General features: G+C 41.8%; 1 protein-coding gene across 13 annotated transcripts in view; it reads left to right on the top strand.

The window, feature by feature from the left end:
* TTLL5 (tubulin tyrosine ligase like 5) overlaps positions 1 to 20435 on the top strand; it is a 273355-nt gene that overhangs the window by 39322 nt on the left and 213598 nt on the right. For 12 of the 13 annotated variants that reach the window (XR_003607888.2, XM_028096103.2, XM_028096363.2 and 9 more), the window contains exons 8-12: positions 1482 to 1551; positions 2003 to 2087; positions 12795 to 12896; positions 14617 to 14708; positions 15494 to 15601. Coding sequence is in view for 12 of the 13 variants with exons in the window: in XM_028096103.2 (XP_027951904.1) it covers positions 1482 to 1551; positions 2003 to 2087; positions 12795 to 12896; positions 14617 to 14708; positions 15494 to 15601 (457 nt within the window). In the remaining variant the exon portion in view is untranslated. The remainder of the gene's footprint in view (positions 1 to 1481; positions 1552 to 2002; positions 2088 to 12794; positions 12897 to 14616; positions 14709 to 15493; positions 15602 to 20435) is intronic. The other variant, XM_088024509.1, reaches the window with a different exon arrangement.

Here is a 20435-nt window from a genome sequence, read left to right as displayed (position 1 = left end):
AGTTAAGCCTCTGAAGCCGACTGGCTGGGTTCCAGTGCTCTTCTGTCACTGTGTGACTTTGTCACCCTCTCTGACTCTTTTCCTCATCTCTAATATTTGAATGGTGATATACCTACCTCATCGGGTTGGGTGAGGACTAAAGGAAATAATACTTGCGAAGAATTAGAACATCGAACAACGCTGGACATGTAGCAAATGTTCAGTACATGTATTATGTTTTTTTCCCTGCAAATGTTAATAGTTATTTTTGTTGCTACTACTGCAGCCATTATCATTACAATTATTATTTTAGCCACGTCCCTTTTGGAGTCCTTTTGTCCTGTTTAGATTGTGGTGACTTCCAGCTGATTTTTCTTTTAATCTAATCTCACTTAGAGTTGTGCTATTCCATGTATTTTAATCTTACTATTAAGAATCCACAGCCCCTTCCTCCTTCCCACCATGTTCAGGCTAAACGCCCCCTGTTGGGGGTTCAAATCCCTTTGCCGGTGGGGTCCCTGCCTCCTAATATTCTCACCATACCTTTCATTATTCCTCAGGTCAGTCTCTGAGCCCCAGCTCAGTGATCTGCCTGCTCTCCTTTCTACTGAGCTCTGTGTCGGCCACCTTTCCATGGCAGCTTCCTTTCCTTTCCACCACGTGCTCAGTAGCTTTCAACACTCACTTCTGCACCTACTCTTCCAGAACAGGCCTTCCCCCACTGATCCACCTAACTGGTCTGCACTTGTACTTGTGCAGTCTCACGTCTTGCACTTGCAGACATGCTGCTTTGTGTTCCTTTAACTTTTACATTTTGCTGCCCCTTTACCTAAATATTAAGCTCTTTGGAAGTATGGATTAGGCTCTGTGAGGGCAGGGATTGTATCTGTCTTCACTGGATCCTCAATACTTTATACAGTATCAAACAGTACTCATGATTACTTACTGTATAAACTCATTTCTCATTGAAAAACTCTTTAAAAGATCTAGTTCAGTCTTTATATATAGTAGCATAGGAAGTACAACTGAATGAATCAATGAAACATCCATTCCATTTCTCAGGGAAAATGCCAGGATCCATTGGGGAAAGATCTGTAAGTTCTCTAAGCAACTCGATGAAAGCCTTTACTTAAGAATAATGGTAGTATTTTAAATTTCCATCATACTTTACATTTGGGAGAAAGCACCTTTTTATTTATTTTTTAAGTAGCTTTTATTTTCTCGGCATGTAACTATTTAATATCATGTGTATAAATCTTTAAAGCTGTTATTGCTCTCTTTATAATGTGAGAAGTGGTATATTTTTCCCCCATTGTAATTGGATACCCATAGTGTTTATAAGTGGTGTGTTACCTGACCAGTTGAATGTAGGGGTAGGTTGGAGGAAAACTTTTCTTAAGAGTTGTAGTCTTCTACCTTATTGTTTCTGAAACGTCAAGAACTCTGCTCCCTTACTGTGAGTTAGGATTTCTGTCCTTTTATTCTTTCTCTTTACTCAATAGCCGAACCAGATTTCCCTGGAGGAGAACATCCTGGTCTCCCGTTACATTAACAACCCCCTGCTTATAGACGGTGAGTTGAGATTGGGCCCTTGTCGGGCTCAATCTTGCTAATTTTAAAGAATATTTTCACAGTCTTCTCTGGTAAGTCTTTATGAAGCTAGGGTGGAATTCTTGGCTGCTGTGGCTCTGGAGATGAGGCTGGTGCCTTACCTACCTCATGGGATTATTTTGAAGATGAAATGAGAGACTAGAAAAGAAAGTGCTTTATAGTGCATCTGTGTGAGAGCCGCGCAGTCTGTATATGTAAGCTTTCTGCAGTCTGTATATCTTTTTCAGTGTATGTATATGATATAGCTCTATCTCTATCTAAATGGGTAATTATTTATCCTTAAAGGGCAAGGTGTGCAGGCAATATGTGTTTTGTGGAGAGAGGAAGACTGTTCTTTCTGTCATATTTCTTTGTTACATTGCCTTGTTCATTCTGTAACAGGAAACAAATGAACCCCAATTTTTTTTTCTAGATTTCAAGTTTGATGTGCGCCTCTACGTGCTTGTGACTTCCTATGATCCTCTTGTTATCTATCTCTATGAAGAAGGATTGGCTAGGTAAGAGACTTTTGGGGAGAAGGGTGTTTATCAGAGTGGATCCATTAAGGAGTGTGTTAAGATCAGGCTGTTTCTTTCTGTTATGTTCAACTCAGGAAATTAGAGTGTACCCAGATGGGCTTCAGATTCCAGAACATCAGTCATGTTACTTTACGGTCTCACTTGCTTCTCTGCACATAGGAACATGCATCTGTATGCAAACACACACCTTTCTCAGAACCACAGATCCGGGATCACATTGTATTTTTATGCAATGGTGATTGTTATGATGACCCTAGTGTATTAAGATAACTTATCATTGGTCTTCACAACTGATCTAGGAAAAAAGAATCCCATATTGATTTACCTGTTATATACCAGACATTTATTTCAGTGTTCACAACAGCCTTATAGTTGATGCAGTTTTGCAGTTGGGGAAACAGGCTTCAAGGGGCAAGGGAACTTGGTCACTTTTCAGAGCTCTCCCATCTGGATGGTAGTGGAGTGGGAATTTGAACTCATGGATCTCACTCCAGAGCTCATAGCCTGAGCTGTTTCATGCCCTCTTTGTTGTCCTCTTGTATTTTGGGGACATTAGCTGCTTTTTTTTTTTTTTTTCACCTGCCAGTAATACACTTTACAGTGGTTGTATATACATTTTGTTTCTCTTGAAGTACTTTTGAGGTTTTAAGGTAATGTGACTTACTTACAAAATTAAGCTCAAGTTATAATAGTTTGAAGTGTCCCCCCACCCCCATCCACAGAATTTTACAGGTGACATTGTTTTCACAGGCCCTTTAAATTGTTTAAAGTAAATATGTAACTTTGCTGTGCTTGTGTTCTTTTCCCCCACAAAACTAATATATAAATCTATTTACTAACTAGTTTGCCCTGAAGTTCCTTTTCTGCATAGTGGCCTTATAGGACACGGCAGTCAGCCATGACAAGCTAAAAAAGCCTGGTCTGTATTTGTGTATTTTAAAAAAATGCACTTGGAAGATGGGAAATATCATGGTTAAAAGAAGCCTACCTATTTAAGTTTAGGTGCTTTGACATAAATTATTGTCCTCTGGAAGCTGCTATTTTAGAATGTTATTTTAATTCTGTCATAGACTCACATTTTTTGATGTGTCCTGTGACTAGAATCAGGGTGAGCACCTTTAACCAGCTTGTAGCTGGTTGAGGTGAGTCTCCCCTTCACCTCTAGGTGGCAGCGACAGCATTCAGAAACATGGTCATAAAAGATTTCTGAGTTTGAGCGTGAGGAGCACCGGAGACTACTGAAGCTCCATGGTTCTGGACTCGTGTTCCTTGGAAAGGAGGGGGAAACTAAAGTCTTTCTCAGTTTTTAGGTAAGGGCTGAACCAGTCATCTGAGCACACCCTGCCTCCTAGCCCTAATCAGCTTTTCATAGGCGGGCAGTTTTCTGTCGTGTTTGTAGACACGTGTGCTCTCAGACTTTGAAGTATAGGTTTAAAAGCCGAGTCCCCATACTATGCAGATCAAAAAGAAGGTAAAAGATACCCTTTTCTTCTGCTCAGGGGTATAAGGTGCTGAGGGTTTTCCATTTTGTAAGTCGAGATATCTGAGCTTTCCCTCTTGTCTAGCATGAGCTTCTCCAGCCCTTCCTTCCCTCCATCCTCACCCCATCTTGCCTCTTGTGCTCTTCTCAGGAACTGATTATGTCCTGCCACAAATTGAACTTCTTGAATAGAGAAAAGACTTCAAGGTTACACCCGCTGTTTCTCAAGGGTATCATACCAGCATGTTCTATGTATTACTCCAAAGGCATTGCACTCACGGTATCAATAGCCCTCTCTATTGGTAAAATTTAGCATAGTTTTAAGGCCTCAGTGGTTCAGATATGAAATGAGAGCACTACAACATTCATTATAGAATCTACTACAGATAGGCGAGTGCTTTGGCTACCGGGTGTGTGTTGGAAGTCAGAATCCACTGAATTGAGTAACTGTCTTCCCTTGCCTCCAGCAGGAACTGAGTGTGTGTATGTGTGGGTGTGGGTGTACTTTTTTTTTTAATGGATGCTTTTTTTTTTCCCCCCCAGAATAATTTGGAAGACAGTTTTTTAAAAACTCAGACCAAATTGAACCAAATTATAGGACTGTTCAGGGCTTTGGCTCAGTTAATCCAAAACTATAGGTGAATATCAACGCTTTGCACGAGGATGGTGCAGTAGGATGGGCTATTAGTGAGTCCTGCGTGGCTGCACTGCTAGACACAGGAACTTCCATGTGCCCAAGTTCCTGTGTCTTTTTTTTTTTTATAAAGATTTTTATTTATTTGACAGAGAGAGACACAGCAAGAGAAGGAACACAAGCAGGGGGAGTGGGAGAGGGAGGAGCAGGCTTCCTGCTGAGCAGGGAGCCCAATGCGGGGCTCGATCCCAGGACCCCGGGATCACGACCTGAGCCGAAGGCAGACGCTTAACGACTGAGCCACCCAGGCGCCCCCAAGTTCCTGTGTTTTAACTCACTATGTATCTTGGCATTCATCTGCTTTTTTTTAATCCTCAGAATCTGCTCAACTGTGTCATTACATTCAACAATAGTCTATAGCGTCTCCTAATCTGGAGCCTCTGGTAATTTTGGGTCACGTGTGTTTGCTGTAGACATTACTGAAGATAATCAGTTTAGGATGAGATCACTAGGCCATTTTACTTTGAGGGTCAACAAGGAAAACCATAATTTTTCCTAAACAGAAAGCACTGGCAGCAAATATAATTGGCTTCCTCTTTGGAAAAGAAGGGCCTTCTCCCGTGTCACTTCTGTTTTGGGCCTCAAATTAATGGTTAGGAGACATAAAGATTAAGTTCATTTCACAGGACTGTTTTGTGAACTAAATATTTTGTGTCAATTCTTGACCTTTTTAAACTTATTAAGAAAAAGACCAGAAATTGTTTTTAGATTAATAATTTCCAATTGTCCTTGTTGTTTTATTAACACAGGAAAACTGTCATTTTCTTATACCTGGGCGAAATATGGAGCTGTTTAGAAAAAAATTGTGTTCCTCGTATTTGGGCCCAGCATTTTTGCCCCAAAGTTCCACCCTACTTTTGAGTTTGACAAGTGTGTTCCTGCTTTGCACCAGCAGGGGACACTCAGTTTCCAGAGAGGGGTACCATTCCCTACCAAAATGGTGTAGATTCTTTTTTCTTGTCAGAGATGGGATCCAAAAAGACTTTGTCCTGGATTTTACAGTTTTAGGTGGATCCAATATGTGGTCTAAATGATTTGACAAGGCCTTATTTGAAACAGAGCTAACAGCCAAATTTTCACTGCAACAGGAAAAGTAAAAAGTTAAAAGACATTAAAACAAAATTGACTTGAACACCAAATGGGTTGTCAGACACCCGAAGATAGGTAGCACTGGCAACTTGGGGGAAATGAAGGTGCCCATCCACAGAACTGGAGACTCCCATCCACACTGGAAGGTGGGCGGTGAGGACAGTGAGAAGGTCCCACTCAGGACCTGCCTTTCTTCTGCTTTAGCCATATTATTCAGTAGAAATTCAGAAAAGACCCCCAAGCATTTGTAATGCCTTTCCCTTCTTCCCCACCCCCAGTTCCTTCTTCAGTAGCCTTCCTTGCTAATTAACACTGGCTCCGCAGGGATATTTACCTTTTCTCTGCTGGATTCCTGTGGTTTTGAAAGAATTCAGGTACTTGCTGGTTGCCAAGGAATTCAGATTACCTCACAGGCTGCACACTGTCCAGAATCTCTGCCACAGCAGCGAGGGGGGTGGGGGGCCATGGAGACAGCAACAAGGGCAAGAAAACCCTCTCTAGTGCTCATTGTCACCCTCCCTGGCAGGCCTTTGCTGTTTGTGAAGTTTGAGTCATTTCTGGCTCTGAAGACCGGGGATCAGGCTGGTAATCCCCTCCCAGACGGCTCTGTGGGGCGCTGCCTAGTCACTGCAGCACTTTGGCAGTCTCCCGCCTGCAGCTGGTTGACAGCAGATCAGAGAGCTCTTGGGCCTCTTGTTCTCTTCCATAAGATTTTTCTGGGTCAGGCCAGGATGAAACCCGGTGGCTCCTGGCAAGGCCGCCTGAGGTGCTGTCTCTTCATCCTCCGGGCCTTTCTGGCTCGGAATGGCTACACCTGCTGAAAGATAACTCAGGTGCCACAGCCAGGGGCTCCTCGGGGCTGGCCTCCTCTTTGTGTGTTTGGACTGAAGGTTTGTTAGATGATGTGACTATCAAAGGGAAGGGGCTAACTGCCCTACGTCCAGATTATCTATGACTCCGCCTATGGTGCCGTATCTATGAAGAACAACATAGGTTTGGAATGGAGGAAGAGAGTTTAAAGGATTCCACTAAGTCTGTGCTTTCCCTTCCTGTTTTGGTTCCACACTGGCGATGTTCCCTGGACAAGCAACTCAGGTGCAGTTTCAGTTTACGCTCATCCAGTACCTTCTATGTGCCTAACACGGGACCCCTTCCCACAGATGCTTAAGAGTTTTAGACAGATCGTTACCATTGTCTCCATTCTCATTGAGAAACATTAGGAAGCAAAAAGGAAATGTAGCTTTTGACTTAAGAATTCACTGTCAGAATAAAGATTATGTTTCAGTGTGGTTTTAAAAAAAGGCATATACTTCTCCATTCATCAGCGTGCTGTGAAATAGTACACAGAGTTTCAGATTTGGCAAAGAAGTAGAGGCTCCCTCCCCCCCCCCCATTTTTTTTGGTTTAAAGGTCAAGGCTATGAAATTCTGTCATTAGAGCTTTTTCTAAATCTTGATTTCATTAAGAGGGAGGTTCAAGACTCAATTCATCACTTCGATTTCAGTATGTGCTAGGATAAGTATTTGCAAACGTGGTTCTGGGGTGGCTGGCAGAGAATTACCTCTTTTAGGTTGCGGCTAATAACGAGCTTGCGTTGAAGCTTTCAGACCTAAACGGGTTGAAATCTGATATGTGAAGGTCTAAATCAGGGGTCACAAACCTGAAGACTCATGAGGACATTCACTGAGAGTGAGCCAGTGTGAGTAGGGGGAGGAGGGGCAGAGGGAGAGAGAATCTCAAGCAGACTCTGGCCTGAGCGCGGAGCCTGACTCGGGGCTCGATCTCACGACCCTGAGATCATGACCTGAGCTGAAATCAAGAGTTGGATGCTTAACCGACTGAGCCACCGAGGTGCCCCAAAAATCTAGATTTTTATTGAGAAACTTACTTCTGTTTTTAGACTTTGAATTTTGAAACCATTTCAGACTTCTAGAAAAGCTGTAAAAATAGCAGTTACCTTTTACCTTGTATGTAGAGATCCTATTCAGATTTTGCCATTTGTCCAATAATGTTCTCTGTAACAAAAGGATCTGATCCAGGATCACATGGTCTGTTTAGTTGCCGTGTCTCTTTAGTCCCCTTTGGTCTGGAACATTTCCCTCAGTCTTCCCATAACTTTTATGACCTTAGCATTTGTGAGGATTACAGGCCAGTCATTTTTTAGAATGTTCCTCAGTTGGAGTTATCTGATATTTTTTCATGAGTGGACCCAGGTTATGTATTTTTGGCCAGAATACCACAGAAGTGATGCCGTTGTTATTGCATTATATCTGATGGCACATGATAACTGTTTATTGGTGTTTGACCACTTGATTAAGGTGATGTCTTCCAGATTTGTCTGCTGTAAAATTACTTTGTTTTCTCCTCTGTCATTAATAAGTATCTTCAGAGGAGATATTGAGACCATGTAAAATCTCCTTCCTCACCTAATTTTTACTCAGTGATTTTACTATCCATTGATGTTTCTTGCCTGAATTATTACTGTGACAGTTGCCAAATGACGATTTTCTTAATTCCTTTATTCCTTTTCCTTTTATTATTTGGCTTTTTACTCCAAGGAAGAGCTGTCCCTTCTTCCTGTTTATTTATTCATTTACTTATTTATACCAGTGGGGACTCAAGGATTCCTATTTTATTTAATGGGTTATAATCCTTTATTATCAGGATTTATTTTGGTGTCATATAGTCTCAGATTTGGCCAGTGGGAGCCCTTGTAAGTTGGCTTTTGTGTCCTCTCATTTCTTTGAGCACAAGATGTTTCAGGCTCCTCTCGTTCTTTCTCTGCCCTAGCTCTGGAATCAGCCATTTTCTCCAAAGGGCATTGATTGCTTTTAATGGAGAACAGTATTTAGAAATCAAGATCCAAGAGCTAGATAAGCTCATTGCTCTGGGATATTGCTGCTTTAAGGTCCTTGAAATGGGCAGACCTAGGAAATCTATGTTTGTGTATATGGACATGTACATGTACACACACTGACATCTATATTTAATTTTATATCTGTCTCCATATATTGAAAAGCCAGAATTTATACTAATACTTCCAATTCTCCTTCAAAACTACAGGGCTCGTTCTAGATTTTCCCTTTCCTTGTTTGTTTGTTTGTTTGTTTTTTTAATCTCTCTTCTCCAACAGTGAGAAAACTGACTCCCTTTATCTTCAACATATTTATTTACTCAGTTCCTTTGTGTGTAGCCAATCTCTGGACCTCCTTGGCCACTGCCCCCCCCAGATGCCCTCCTTGTGTGGACTCTGACCCCTGTGGGCCACTGCCCTGCACAGATGACCTCCATGTACTGCCTGTAGCTGCCTTCCTATCCTGTCCTCCACTATCTTCCTCGCTATAGTCCTCGCTGTAGGAAGGAAGGTCTAATTTTTAAATGCTGGCCAAGTCATTCAAGTTTGTTTTTTTTTTTAAACAGTTTGTGGGTTAGTCAGAACTTGATTAGTAGGCTGGTAGGACCTCTGGTCTAGATGATATGAAGGAAATATTAGGAACTGGTGACCAGGGATGAACATGGCCTGTTTCATAGGGGCTTTAGTGAGAACCCTAATATCTTCCTGACTCAGGAGGGAAGATGAACATGCATACCTGCGTGGCCTTCTACATTCCCCATCAGGCTAAGCGAAATAAAGAGTGTAGCTTTTGGGCCTTTTGGTAACTTTCCATTGAGCCTGCTTGTTTTTGTTTTTGTTTTCTCTAACTCTTACTTTTCAATGCTCTTTAGAAGCGCACTCTGTGACACTAATAATCTTGTCCTTGCTGGAGTTCAGAATAGAAATTCCTCAGTGAAAAGGAAGATTAGGATGAAGAAACCTTATTTGTTAAGAGATGCAGTCCTGTTGAAAAAAGGGGTGTGGGAATGACAGATGTGTGGAGTACCAGGTTACTCAACCACCAGGCTTTTGCCAGTCTTTTCTTGTTGTCAGCCAAGTTAGATCAGGTCCTCATATCCAGGAGAGATGAAAACCCTCTTTCTCTGAAGCAGAACCTTTTCCCTCCCTCTCAATCATTATTCTTTTGGGGGAGAGGATGGCAGGAGGTATGTCACTATGGGGTAATGTCTGGGTGGGGCAGGCAGCCCCGTGGGTCCTCTTTGCGTTTCATAAGAATTCAGAGAGTGACAGTCTCCCACGTGATTGGAGAATGTCTATAGAAGGAAAATTGGGATGCATAGATAAGGTTTATTTACCATGGAGTGACATGGTTGGAAGTTAGGTGATAAATACTAGAAGTTTCTGAAAAATGAGAGGTCCTTCTCACGCACAGACATAATGGTCACTATGTCCCTTAACCATACATGCCCGGTCAACATTTTCTCTTTGTCCACATCCTTCTTCCTGTTCTCATGTTTGTTTATTTTAATTTTGGGGGTTTGGGGGGTTGTTTTTCACTTTTCTTTCTTTGGCTTTCATATATTTCTAGCACAGGGAATTAGGAAGCGGAGATAGTGGGTGGGTGAGAAGAAATAGAGAAGAGGAACATTTTTAAATGCTGCCCTTTAATGTGGTAGAAATTCATGTTGACTTCATAGTCTGAGTAAGCATATGTAAATAATTTGTAAATCATATGAAAATAAACTTGTGGCCTTCCAGGATTTTTTTTCACACACTTGGATATGCCTCTTGGGAAAACCACTTTAGTGGAGGGTGATATGGTTATAGTGGTATGTAAACAGGGGTTGATATTTATCATAACCATTCGACTCGAGTGTCCTTTTGTTGATGTTGAGCATCACTGGAAAGTTTTCTCTTTCCCTGGTTACTTCCTTCAGAGGCACGTATGTTTTATACTTTGGTCTTCTTTTGACAACAGTCCAGGGTATCAAATTGCTGCTCTGTTTTTAGTGGGCTCCATGTTTAATCCCTCTGTCTTTTGCCTTCATTCCAAATTCAGGAATTAGTCTCCTACACTATGCTCATATTTATGCTGTTCTTGCAGACCTAGGCTTTGTGTGCTGTTAACGCTGCCATTATTATTTCTTAAAGTGAACTTTATAGATCAGTTCTGGTATTTCTACAGATGAGTTTTAAATCTATACAACGTTATGCCGACAGTTTTTTCTTTTTTGCTTAATGTTTTCCATAGAATGCTATGGTGCCAGGCACTATGTACGCACCCACTAGGTGTCTCTTGACCAGCTAATGCCCCATCGTCCACAGCATCCCACACACAATTTCCCAGGCGTGGGTGACCCCATTTTCATTTTTCACCCTTCCTTTTGGTCTAAGGTTCTATAAGAGAAGTAGCATCTTGTGGTTAAGAACATGTGTTGTGGAGTCAGTGTGTATGGGGGGTATCTATGAATTTATTAAAGTTACATTCTTTGAACTTAATGTTACTTACACATTATTACAACAGCCAGATTTGCAGACAGCAATATTGAGGGTGAGAAAATAATTCAATTTAGGGAGAAATGATTGTTTCAACATTTAACCAGATATATAAGGGACAACAACATTGTGACTAAGAGCATGGGTTTTAGAGTCAGACAGCCTTGGTTTTGATTCTGGCTGTGCTATTTCTTTTTTTTTTTTCTTTTTAAGTTTTTATTTAAATTCCAGCTAGTTAACATATAGTGTAATATTAGCTGCAGGTGTACAATATACTGATTCAGCACTTCCATGCAACACTTGGTGCTCATCACAAGTATACTCCTTAATCTCTCTCTCTTTTTTTCCTCCCTTCATTGTGTAGAAGTTTTTTATTTTGATGTAGTCCCAATAGTTTATTTTTGCTTTTGTTTCCCTTGCCTCAGGAGACCTACCTAGAAAGAAGTTGCTAGGACGATGTCAAAGAAATTACTGCCTGTATTCTCTTCTAGGATGATTCTTATGGTTTCAGGTCTCACGTTTAGGTCTTTAATCCATTTTGAATTTATTTTTATGTATGATGGAAGAAAGTCTAGTTTCATTCTTTTGCATGTTGCTGTCCAGTTTTCCCAATACCATTTGTTGAAGAGACTGTCTTTTTCCCATTGGATATTCTTTCCTGCTTTGTCGAAGACTAGTTGACCATATAGTTGTGTGTTCCTTTCTGGGTTTTCTATTCTGTTCTACTCATCTATGTGTCTATTTTTTGTGCCAGTACCATACTCTTTTGATTACTACAGCTTGGTAATATAACTTGAAGTCTGGAATTGTGATGCCTCCAGCTTTTCTTTCTTTCTTTTTTTTTTTTTTTTTAAAGATTTTATTTATTTGAGAGAGAGAGAGAGAGAAACAGCACGAGAGGGGAGAAGGTCAGAGGGAGAAGCAGGCTCCCTGCTGAGCTGGGAGCCCGATGCAGGACTCGATCCCAGGACTCCGGGATCACGACCTGAGCCGAAGGCAGTCGCCCAACCGACTGAGCCATCCAGGCGCCCTGCTTTTCTTTTTCAAGATTTCTTTGGCTATTCTGGGTCTTTTGTGGCCCCATAGAAATTTTAGAATTATTTGTTCTAGCTCTGCAAAAATGCTGTTGGTATTTTGTTAGGGATTGCATTAAATGTGTAGATGGCTTTGGGTAGTATAGACATTTTAACAATATTTGTTCTTCCAGTCCATGAGCATGGAATGTCTTTCCATTTCTTTGTGCCCTCTTCAATTTCTTTCATAAGTGTTCTATAGTTTTCAGAGTACAGATCTTTGAGCTTTTTGATTAGGCTTATTACTAGGTGTCTTATTGTTTTTGGTGTAATTGTAAATGGGATTGGTTCCTTAGTTTCTCTTTCTGCTGCTTCGTTGTTGGTGTATAGAAATGCAATGCATTTCTGTATGTTGATTTTGTATCCTGTGACTTTATTGAATTTATCAGTTCTAGCAGTTTTTTTGTGGAGTTTTTTGGGTTTTCTGTATATAGTATCCTGTCATTTGCAAATAATGAAAGTTTTACTTCTTCCTTGCCAATTTGGATGCCTTTTATGTCTTTTTGTTGTCTGATTGCTGTGGCTAGGACTTCCAGTACTGTGTTGAATAAAAGTGGTGAGAGTGGACATCCTTGTCTTGTTCCTGATCTTACGGGAGAAGCTCTCAGTTTTTCCCCATTGAAGATGATGTTAGCTGTGGGTTTTTTCATATATGGCCTTTATTATGTTGAGGTATATTCCCCCCCAAGCCTACTTTGTGGAGGGTTTTTATCAAGAATGGATATTGTACTTTGTTAGTCAGTGTAATTTTGGACAAATTACTTAATCTTTGTAGGTTACATTTTAGTTTTTATATCTACTCTAAAAATGAGATATAATATTATCTACTTCAGAGACTTGCTTTAAGGAAAGAATTAAGTATTATATGTGAAGCACCATAGGAGTGAGTACTTATCAAGCACTCATTATTTGTTAATGATGTCACTCTCCTTTTATTAATACCACATTGATCCTGAGTTCTAGCCTACATTTCCTTGAACCCCTGCTCCTGACTTTTAACTTATGTCCTTTCTATCAGGTTTGCAACTGTGCGATACGATCAAGGAGCCAAGAACATTCGGAACCAGTTCATGCACCTGACAAACTATAGTGTGAATAAGAAGAGTGGAGACTATGTCAGGTACTGGCTACAGCTGAGCCAACGTCCACGTGTGGGTGTTGTGGATGTGGAAAGTCAGCTCATTGTTCTACATTTATCTCCATGTAACCTTACGGGAAGCCGTCTGTCATTTAGCACATTTAGCTGCTGCTTCTCCATTGCTTGCCCTCTCTGTTACAGTGTCACCTTTCTCTACCATATATGCCTTCCTAAATTTCGTCTTCACTGTCTTTTCTCACTTGACTTACATGTGGGAATTTAATAGGCATATGGAACTTTTTAGAAGTCAAGAAATGAGGTTATTTCAGCACTTGGCAAAATGTATCAAAAGCTTTAAAAATATTGGTACCCTTTGACCCAGCATTTCCATTTCTAGGAACTTAACCTTAAGAAATAACGAGATGTGTGCGCAAGATCAGAGAGAATGTTCATGACTGTACATTGTCAGGTGGAAAAAACAGGTCGCCAGACACTACTTGCAGTTTAATTTCTTTTTTGAATATATGAGATAACGAAAGCTGTTTATGTTTGCTGAGGGGAGAAAATGGAAACTATAAGGATATATACTGAAATGTTAGCAGTGCTTAACTATGATGGACAGGATTATGGGCGGGTGACTTCTGTTTTCTTCTCTGTGCTGAAGTAAAAATTTGTATGATTGGGGGGGGGGAAGTTAGGAATAAATTAAATGAAGAAAGAAATGAGGCCATCTCAGAAAAGGATTCAGTGGAAGGGAGTACCAGCCCAGCTGTGTGGAAATATTCCTTCTGCTCTGTTTTCTTTCATCCTGATAATTTTGCCAGAAAGTGGAAAAATAAAAAAGAAACCCAAACAGTTACTTTCTACTCAGACTAAAAATAGGTGTCTAGAAGGTCCAGGGAAAGAAAGAAAAGAATCTGGAAGTGATGGCGTAGTTGCCAAAGCTCTATAGATTTCACGGAGTGTCCGGTGACCAGTGTTTGGAATGGTTGAAGATACCATATCCTTCACTCTGGAAGATGAGCAGACATGCAGCTAGTGGGTGGTGGGGTGGTGGTAGGGAATGAGGGGGCAGCTGCGAAACACGGGTTCCAGATTGCAAGACCCTTCTGATGGTCTTGGCAGTGTACCCTGTTTGCCAGTCTGCTGCTCTAGCAGTGGGGTACTTCATCACTTTCATTGTTGCTCCAATGCATTCTCCCTTCAGTGATAACTCAGAAAGTATCAAAAAAAAGAGCTGTGTCTACCACTGAAGCAGAGGGAGCTTGCTTCAGATGCTAACGCAGTTCTGTGCTGGGTTAGCTCATTAAAATGCTACACTACATAAGCTCACTAGCCCACCCAGACTCAGTTCTGGTCCGAAAATGGCATTAGAAGTTCTTCTGTGGGCTCATGTGACATTTACCTCAAAGTCTAGGTTAGTATCCGTGAACATTTCACTCTATTAAATGTATTGTAACCACTTTAAATTGTTTACGTTCTTTCATACGTTTCTTCCACCCTTTCGTGATACATAATTTGTTTGCTTAAGGAAGAGCTTGCTGCCTTCTCTCCTACCCCCCTCAGGAAGGGAGGCCATATGCATTTTCATTTCAGTGGTAGATAGGGATATATGACAAAAGTGACCAAGAAAAATTGCTGAGTGGAGGGCAGCAAAGGGAATGTTTTCCTAAAGATTAGAAGGACAAGTATTTGTAAAAAATCCGATTTCTGCTGCCAGGCCCATTCGTATGTGTGACCTTGATCCATTCTTTTGTTTTAGCTGTGATGATCCAGAGGTGGAGGATTATGGGAACAAGTGGAGCATGAGCGCCATGCTTAGGTATCTGAAACAGGAAGGCAGAGATACAACTGGTGAGTGCCAGGCCTTTCTTCCCGTTGACCTCTCTTCTCTGGGTAACCTGCCCTGGCCTCTCAGCACGAGTCACCCTCTGCAGTTCTGGCAGTGTCGCTGAGACACCTGATGGGGTCATTGGTGGTGGTGGTAAGTTTTCCTGCCCTGTCCAAGATGGGGAACAGGCTTTCCACGAGCCCCGAAATCCGTTGTCTTGTTTCTAGTTTGGAAGGCACAACTTTTTCTTTTAGCCTTTAGTGAATTAATCCTTCTTGAGTGTTGAGCGGCAAACTGAAATACTTTCTCCATATTGGCCCTGAGTGCAAATTTGCCCAGGTGAATCTGTCTCTCATTCATGTTGCTGAATTGGAGAATGAGCAATGTCGAATAGGAGTACAGGGCTTGGCATTGACACGGACACTACTGCTGAGCCTGGAGCAGAGTGAGAAGTGTGCAAAAGGCTAAGCTCAGTCCACAAAGAGACGGGTGGTAGGAGAAGGCCGAAAAGGGAGGAGTAAGGCTCCTTTTCCACTCCATGTCTATCTTTTGTCGTAGCAGGCCACTTGAGTACAGTCCCCAGCACCTACATTCTGGACTGTGTCAGTTTATTCCTAGAGACGCCTTCTCCTGGAGTACCTATTTGCATGACTGCCACCTAGAGACTTTCTGGAATGAGCACACGTGCTTTTATAATCACACCGTGTTCTGGAATGCAGTCTTTCTACTCCGTGCATTATAGTGTTTTTTCCTTCTGCTGCTGCTGCTGCTGCTGCTTCTTCTTTTTTTTTTTTTTTTTTTTTTGTAGCATTGATGGCCCATGTGGAAGACCTGATTATTAAGACTATAATCTCTGCTGAACTAGCTATTGCCACAGCCTGTAAAACCTTTGTTCCTCACCGCAGCAGTTGTTTTGGTAAGGAGACTTAAGAAGCTTACTATGTTGTACGAAAAGGGGCCTGGGAAGTTGGGATGGGATCCTGGGGTAGAGAGCCTTAGTGATTCTACAAGAGTAAGAGGTATGTGGTGGACTTTTCTTTCTAGGCTCACATAGCACATGAAGGTCCCACTAAGAGGCCAGTGGTGAGCTTACTTGCAGGTCCCCTGAGGACTCACGAGCTTTCTGTGTGGGAAGCAGGGATTGGAACTAAAGTACGGGTCTCTTTTGTCAGAGTGCAATCAGAAAAAGCCTGCAATGGACTGTACAGGAATCCAGCTCTAACAAATATATTCCAGAGCTCTTTGGCAGCCAGACTGGGAACAGTTCCAAGAAGCTCTGGCTGGTACCAGTATGTGCTTTCTCCCAGTTTCCAGTGACTCCTCCTTTTTGTTTTAGTCTTCTTCCTAGTGGGTTTCTCTCTCCACCTCTCTTTCTTCTCCTTCTCTTCCTCCTTCCCTCCCCTTTTCTTCCACCCGTAACTCCCTGATTGCACAGAGAAGGTGTAAGAAACAGTTCACAACTCCTGAATCAGAAAGTCCATTCCTACTGACCCACTGGCTGTGACTGGCACCAAGGGCGCCTGCGCACGTTTGCTTTCTGTGTGGATGTGAGCTCTTTAGTGATTGCCAGCATCAGTGTCTGTAAAGTCCACTAGGCTTTCGGCAGGTAGTAGGCTTTGTTAGTAAAACACACTGGGTCATTGCTGGGGGGATATTTAAAGTAATACAGTAGTGAGGATGTAAGGCATGGCTTGCTCGGGAGGCTGGGTAACAGGAAAGTAGAGAACATGGGCGTTAGAGCCTGATGGAGTTAGTTTAAAAGCCATTCACACCCCTTACTAGTTTTCTCATTTTCAGCAAGTTACTCCAGTCCTGTTTCCTCAACTTTAAAATGGCAGTAATGATGGTACCTACCTCCCAACGGTACCATGAAGATCAGATGAGATGATGTGTGTGCAAAGCACTTGGGCCAATGTCTGCTCCTCAGTTTGTGCTCAGTAGAAATTATTTCTTTGTTATTTTTATAACTAGAATCAATAATTCTTGACCTCTTTCATGGATTATCATAACAGTCTGTATTTGAGGGCCACTAAAAAAGGGAGGTGTTGAGACTCCGAATAGAAGAGCTTAGATAAACCAGGACCTGAAATTATATAGGAAAAGAAGAGGTTGTGACATCTTTTCTAAATGCAGATATGTTCATGTCTTGTAAAACCCTCACATGGCTCCTTAGGCTTAACTAGTAAATAGAAACTTGATATGACTTAAAGGCTTCTAAGGACCTGACCCCAGCTGAATTTTCTAGAAATTCTAGAATTTTTTAGAAATTTCTAGAATCTCTACTTACACCTTATAATCCAACTATACCACTGAGCACTCCATGCCTCTGTGCCTCGGTATAAATTCTGCTGTCCTGTCTGCCCGGCACACTCCTGTTCATATTCTAAGACTCAGCTTGATTCAGCCTTTTCTAGGAACCCTTGCTTAATGAAGTGCCCCATTGTGTCTCCTTTCTCATGTTCGATACTTGGTTCTCTTATGTTCTTTTCCTATCATATTGTGATGTTTTGTTTACATGTGCACTTCCCCCTTAGTCTCTGAGCTTATTGCCTCAATTCTCAGTAGCCACTGTGTCTGCCCTTCCCCCTCACCCTCTTTTTGCCAAACCAAACCTTTCATCGTCTCCCTGGGCCTGCCAGGTCCTTCCCTCCCCCTCTGCCTTTGCACCTGCTTTATCCTATGTCTGACAAATTTTTCTCATGTTACTTAATAGATTACTGACATCTTTTCAAGATGAAGTCAAGTATCAGTTCTTTGGTGAATTTTTTCCTAAGTATTCCAGTCACAGCCCTCCCAGCCCCCAGCTTTCTATTCATAATCTGCAGTGGTACCTGATTGTCATCTGGTACCCATTTTTGTGTCTGACTCCCCTCCTGGACTAGAAGCTCCTTGCAGACAGGTGTGGTGTCTCCTTAGTTTCTGATCCTCTTGTGCACAATAGCATTGTTTTTGCTCTTAGAGGATGTTTAAGAAATGTTTGTGAATGAATCATTGGTACTTGCTTTACTTGCCTTTTGTTGGCCTTTGATAGTAGTCTTCTCGGTAGATCTGGTTTGGTAAGGGCCTAGAGCTCTTAGCGTTATTGTAAACTGTTTGAGGAAGGGATGCATAGAACATATCTTCAACTTCAGAAACCTCACTAAATTAAAAAACTAAAGTTTCTTTTCCACATCTACTTGGCTCTTATATGAGGGTAAATTTCTTGGCGTAAAAATTTTTGTTGTAGAAATGATCATAAGCTCTTCTGAAGGTTTCCTTTTCTATTTGTTTTATTACCTGATTGCCTTTTGGAAGCTTGAGAATTTCTGGAACTTAATGGCAGTGGAGATTCCGACATGAAATAAATAGTGACTTTCTCTGACTCAGTGGAATACCCCTAAGTCCATTTCATCATCCATGGGTCCCCTTTCCCCCTCCCTGCTTTTCTTCAGTTTTAATAAAGTGAGTGCATCTGGAGTTTTTTAAGTTGTTGACTGTCTTCTTGGCTTTTGTGGTTCTAATTCCACTTCCTGTCAGCCCTGGGATTTTTGTGTGCTTCATTAACCTCCCCCCATCAGATACAATTTTGTATACATGTATATATTTGTGCAAGTCTCTCTGGCTCCCACTGACTCCCGTTAGCTTCCCCTGGGGTTTAAGTTACAAGGAGTAAACTGGGTTTGTTTTCTCTCTCTCTCTCTCTCTTTCTTTCTTCCTTCCTCCCTTCCTTCCTTCCTTCCTTCCTTCCTTCCTTCCTTCCTTCCTTCCTTCCTTTCCTCCCTCCCTTCCTCCCTCCCTCCTTCCCTCCTTCTCTCTCTTCCTTCCTTCCTTCCTTCCTTCCTTCCTTCCTTCCTTTCTTTCAACAGGAATTGAGAGCATCCCAGAATAATTTGGCTTGCACAGAGCATTGGTGCTTTTAAGTGGAAGCCAGTAGTCCAGTGATGGAGTTCACTATATTTTTTTGGTTGCGGTTTCACCCATACACATTATGGATCTTGGCTAGGAGCATTCCATTTCTAAGCATTTCTGTCCTTATGACTTCTTTCCCACTCTACCACCTGTAATACCTGACTGTGCTTTTTGGGACTTCCAGTATTCTGTTCATTTGTTTATCTATGCATTTAACTTATTTTCAGTCCCTGCTGAAAGGCATAGATTTTAAGTGTTGTTCCTCTCAAACTGGATTTTACATGGATGATATATACATACACCTGCATTGTATTATTGGCATTTAACCGTAGATTTAGGAACCTTCACAAACAACCTGAAACTTAGCTGTGCCGTGTAATGCCTTCTCATAGATTTGTACATCTGGAAAGGACCCCAGAGAATAATTAGTCCAAATAAAGAAGTTAAGACCCTTCCCGAGGTCCCAGAGCTCGTGAGTGGAAGAGCCCACATGAAGGAGACCTGGCCTGGAGGGCAAGGGCCCACAAGATGGTTGACTGTCAGGTCATCTTGATCATTGCCCTCTTGATTTATAGTTTTTGATGCCTCTGCCAATAAAATAGATTTCTGGCACTCTAATTTTTCTGCCTTCAAGATTGTAAAAATATAGTACCATGTGAAATATATGTGTGAACAGCAACCCTTTAAGTATGCTTAGGAAATTGGCACTGTGACATAACTGGCAAAATGAATGGCTTTTTTGACCAGTTGGAGAAAAATAGCCAAGAGCAACAGGATGTTAGCTGTCCTTTACAGATGCTGCTGCTGACAGCAGTTTTATCTGTGTGTGCGAGGATGGCTGAAGTAACAGGCTCTGATCCTGGTCCTCCCCGGCTTGGGACTCCTTTGAGCCAGCTGTCCTGCCACTTGTAGAGGCGATGAGGCTGGCCATGTTTAGGTCAGGGGCCAGTGACGTCTTTGCTCGGGACAGTCCATGTCAGTACACCTCTCTCTGTCGAATGAATGCTAGTTTGGACTTCCATTGCTCTTGTTCTAGACCATTTCATAGGGTAAACTGACATTCTCAAAGGGTGGGTGTCCATAAATACTTGTTGAAGGAATGAAAGTGGGCAGCATATATTCCGCAATTATGTAAACTACTTGACAATCACCAACAAAAGTCAGCAAACAGTTCACTTTTCTTTCTTTCTTCTTTTTTAAACAGTTCACTTTTCGAGAGAGTCTCCTTTCTGCTTTATCCCGTGCTCCTATTCAGGTGGGAAGGGAAGTTTACTGTAGAAGGGGCTTGGGAGGAAGGACGTACCTACTGTTTGTCAAGCACTTTTCATTGGCTATTCCCTTTAGCCCTCTTAAGGGTTTTGTTGGTATTTATTACCGATGTTTTATAGCAAGGAGAAAGGATTCAGAAAGGTTAAATAATCTGTCCTAGGTCACGCAGTTAACAAATGGCAGAGCCAAGTTTGGGAGCCAGGTCTCTTTGGCTCTTTCTCCACTCACGTTAAGAGAAGCTCTGATGAGTCCGACCACTTTTGGCATGCTCCATATCCTGGATTCTCCTCCTGCTCTCCTGTAACTAGATCTCAGGAAAAATGATATCATTCTCTCTAGCAGATCAGGCCTGAAAAAGGCACTCTTTCGGCTCTAATCAACAGTACCGAGTCCTAGATACTCCTTTCAAATCTACCTTTACATATGGTAGCCAGATACCATATTGATTTATTGGACTAGTTAACAAATTGGCTCTGGGCTTTTTCTTTTATTTAGCTCATTTTCCTGTGGGATCTTGATCTGCTTTTTTCCAACTTCTCCTTCTGGACCCCAGATAAAGACTTCCTCCTTAGGTTTTCAACTCAAATCCAAAG

The sequence above is a fragment of the Eumetopias jubatus genome, unplaced genomic scaffold (genome assembly GCF_037043125.1).
Source record: "Eumetopias jubatus isolate StellerSeaLion01/CBP00866 unplaced genomic scaffold, mEumJub1_p1.0 scaffold_7, whole genome shotgun sequence".
Classification (NCBI taxonomy): Eukaryota; Metazoa; Chordata; class Mammalia; order Carnivora; family Otariidae; genus Eumetopias; species Eumetopias jubatus.
This window is presented reverse-complemented; position numbering and strand designations above follow the sequence as displayed.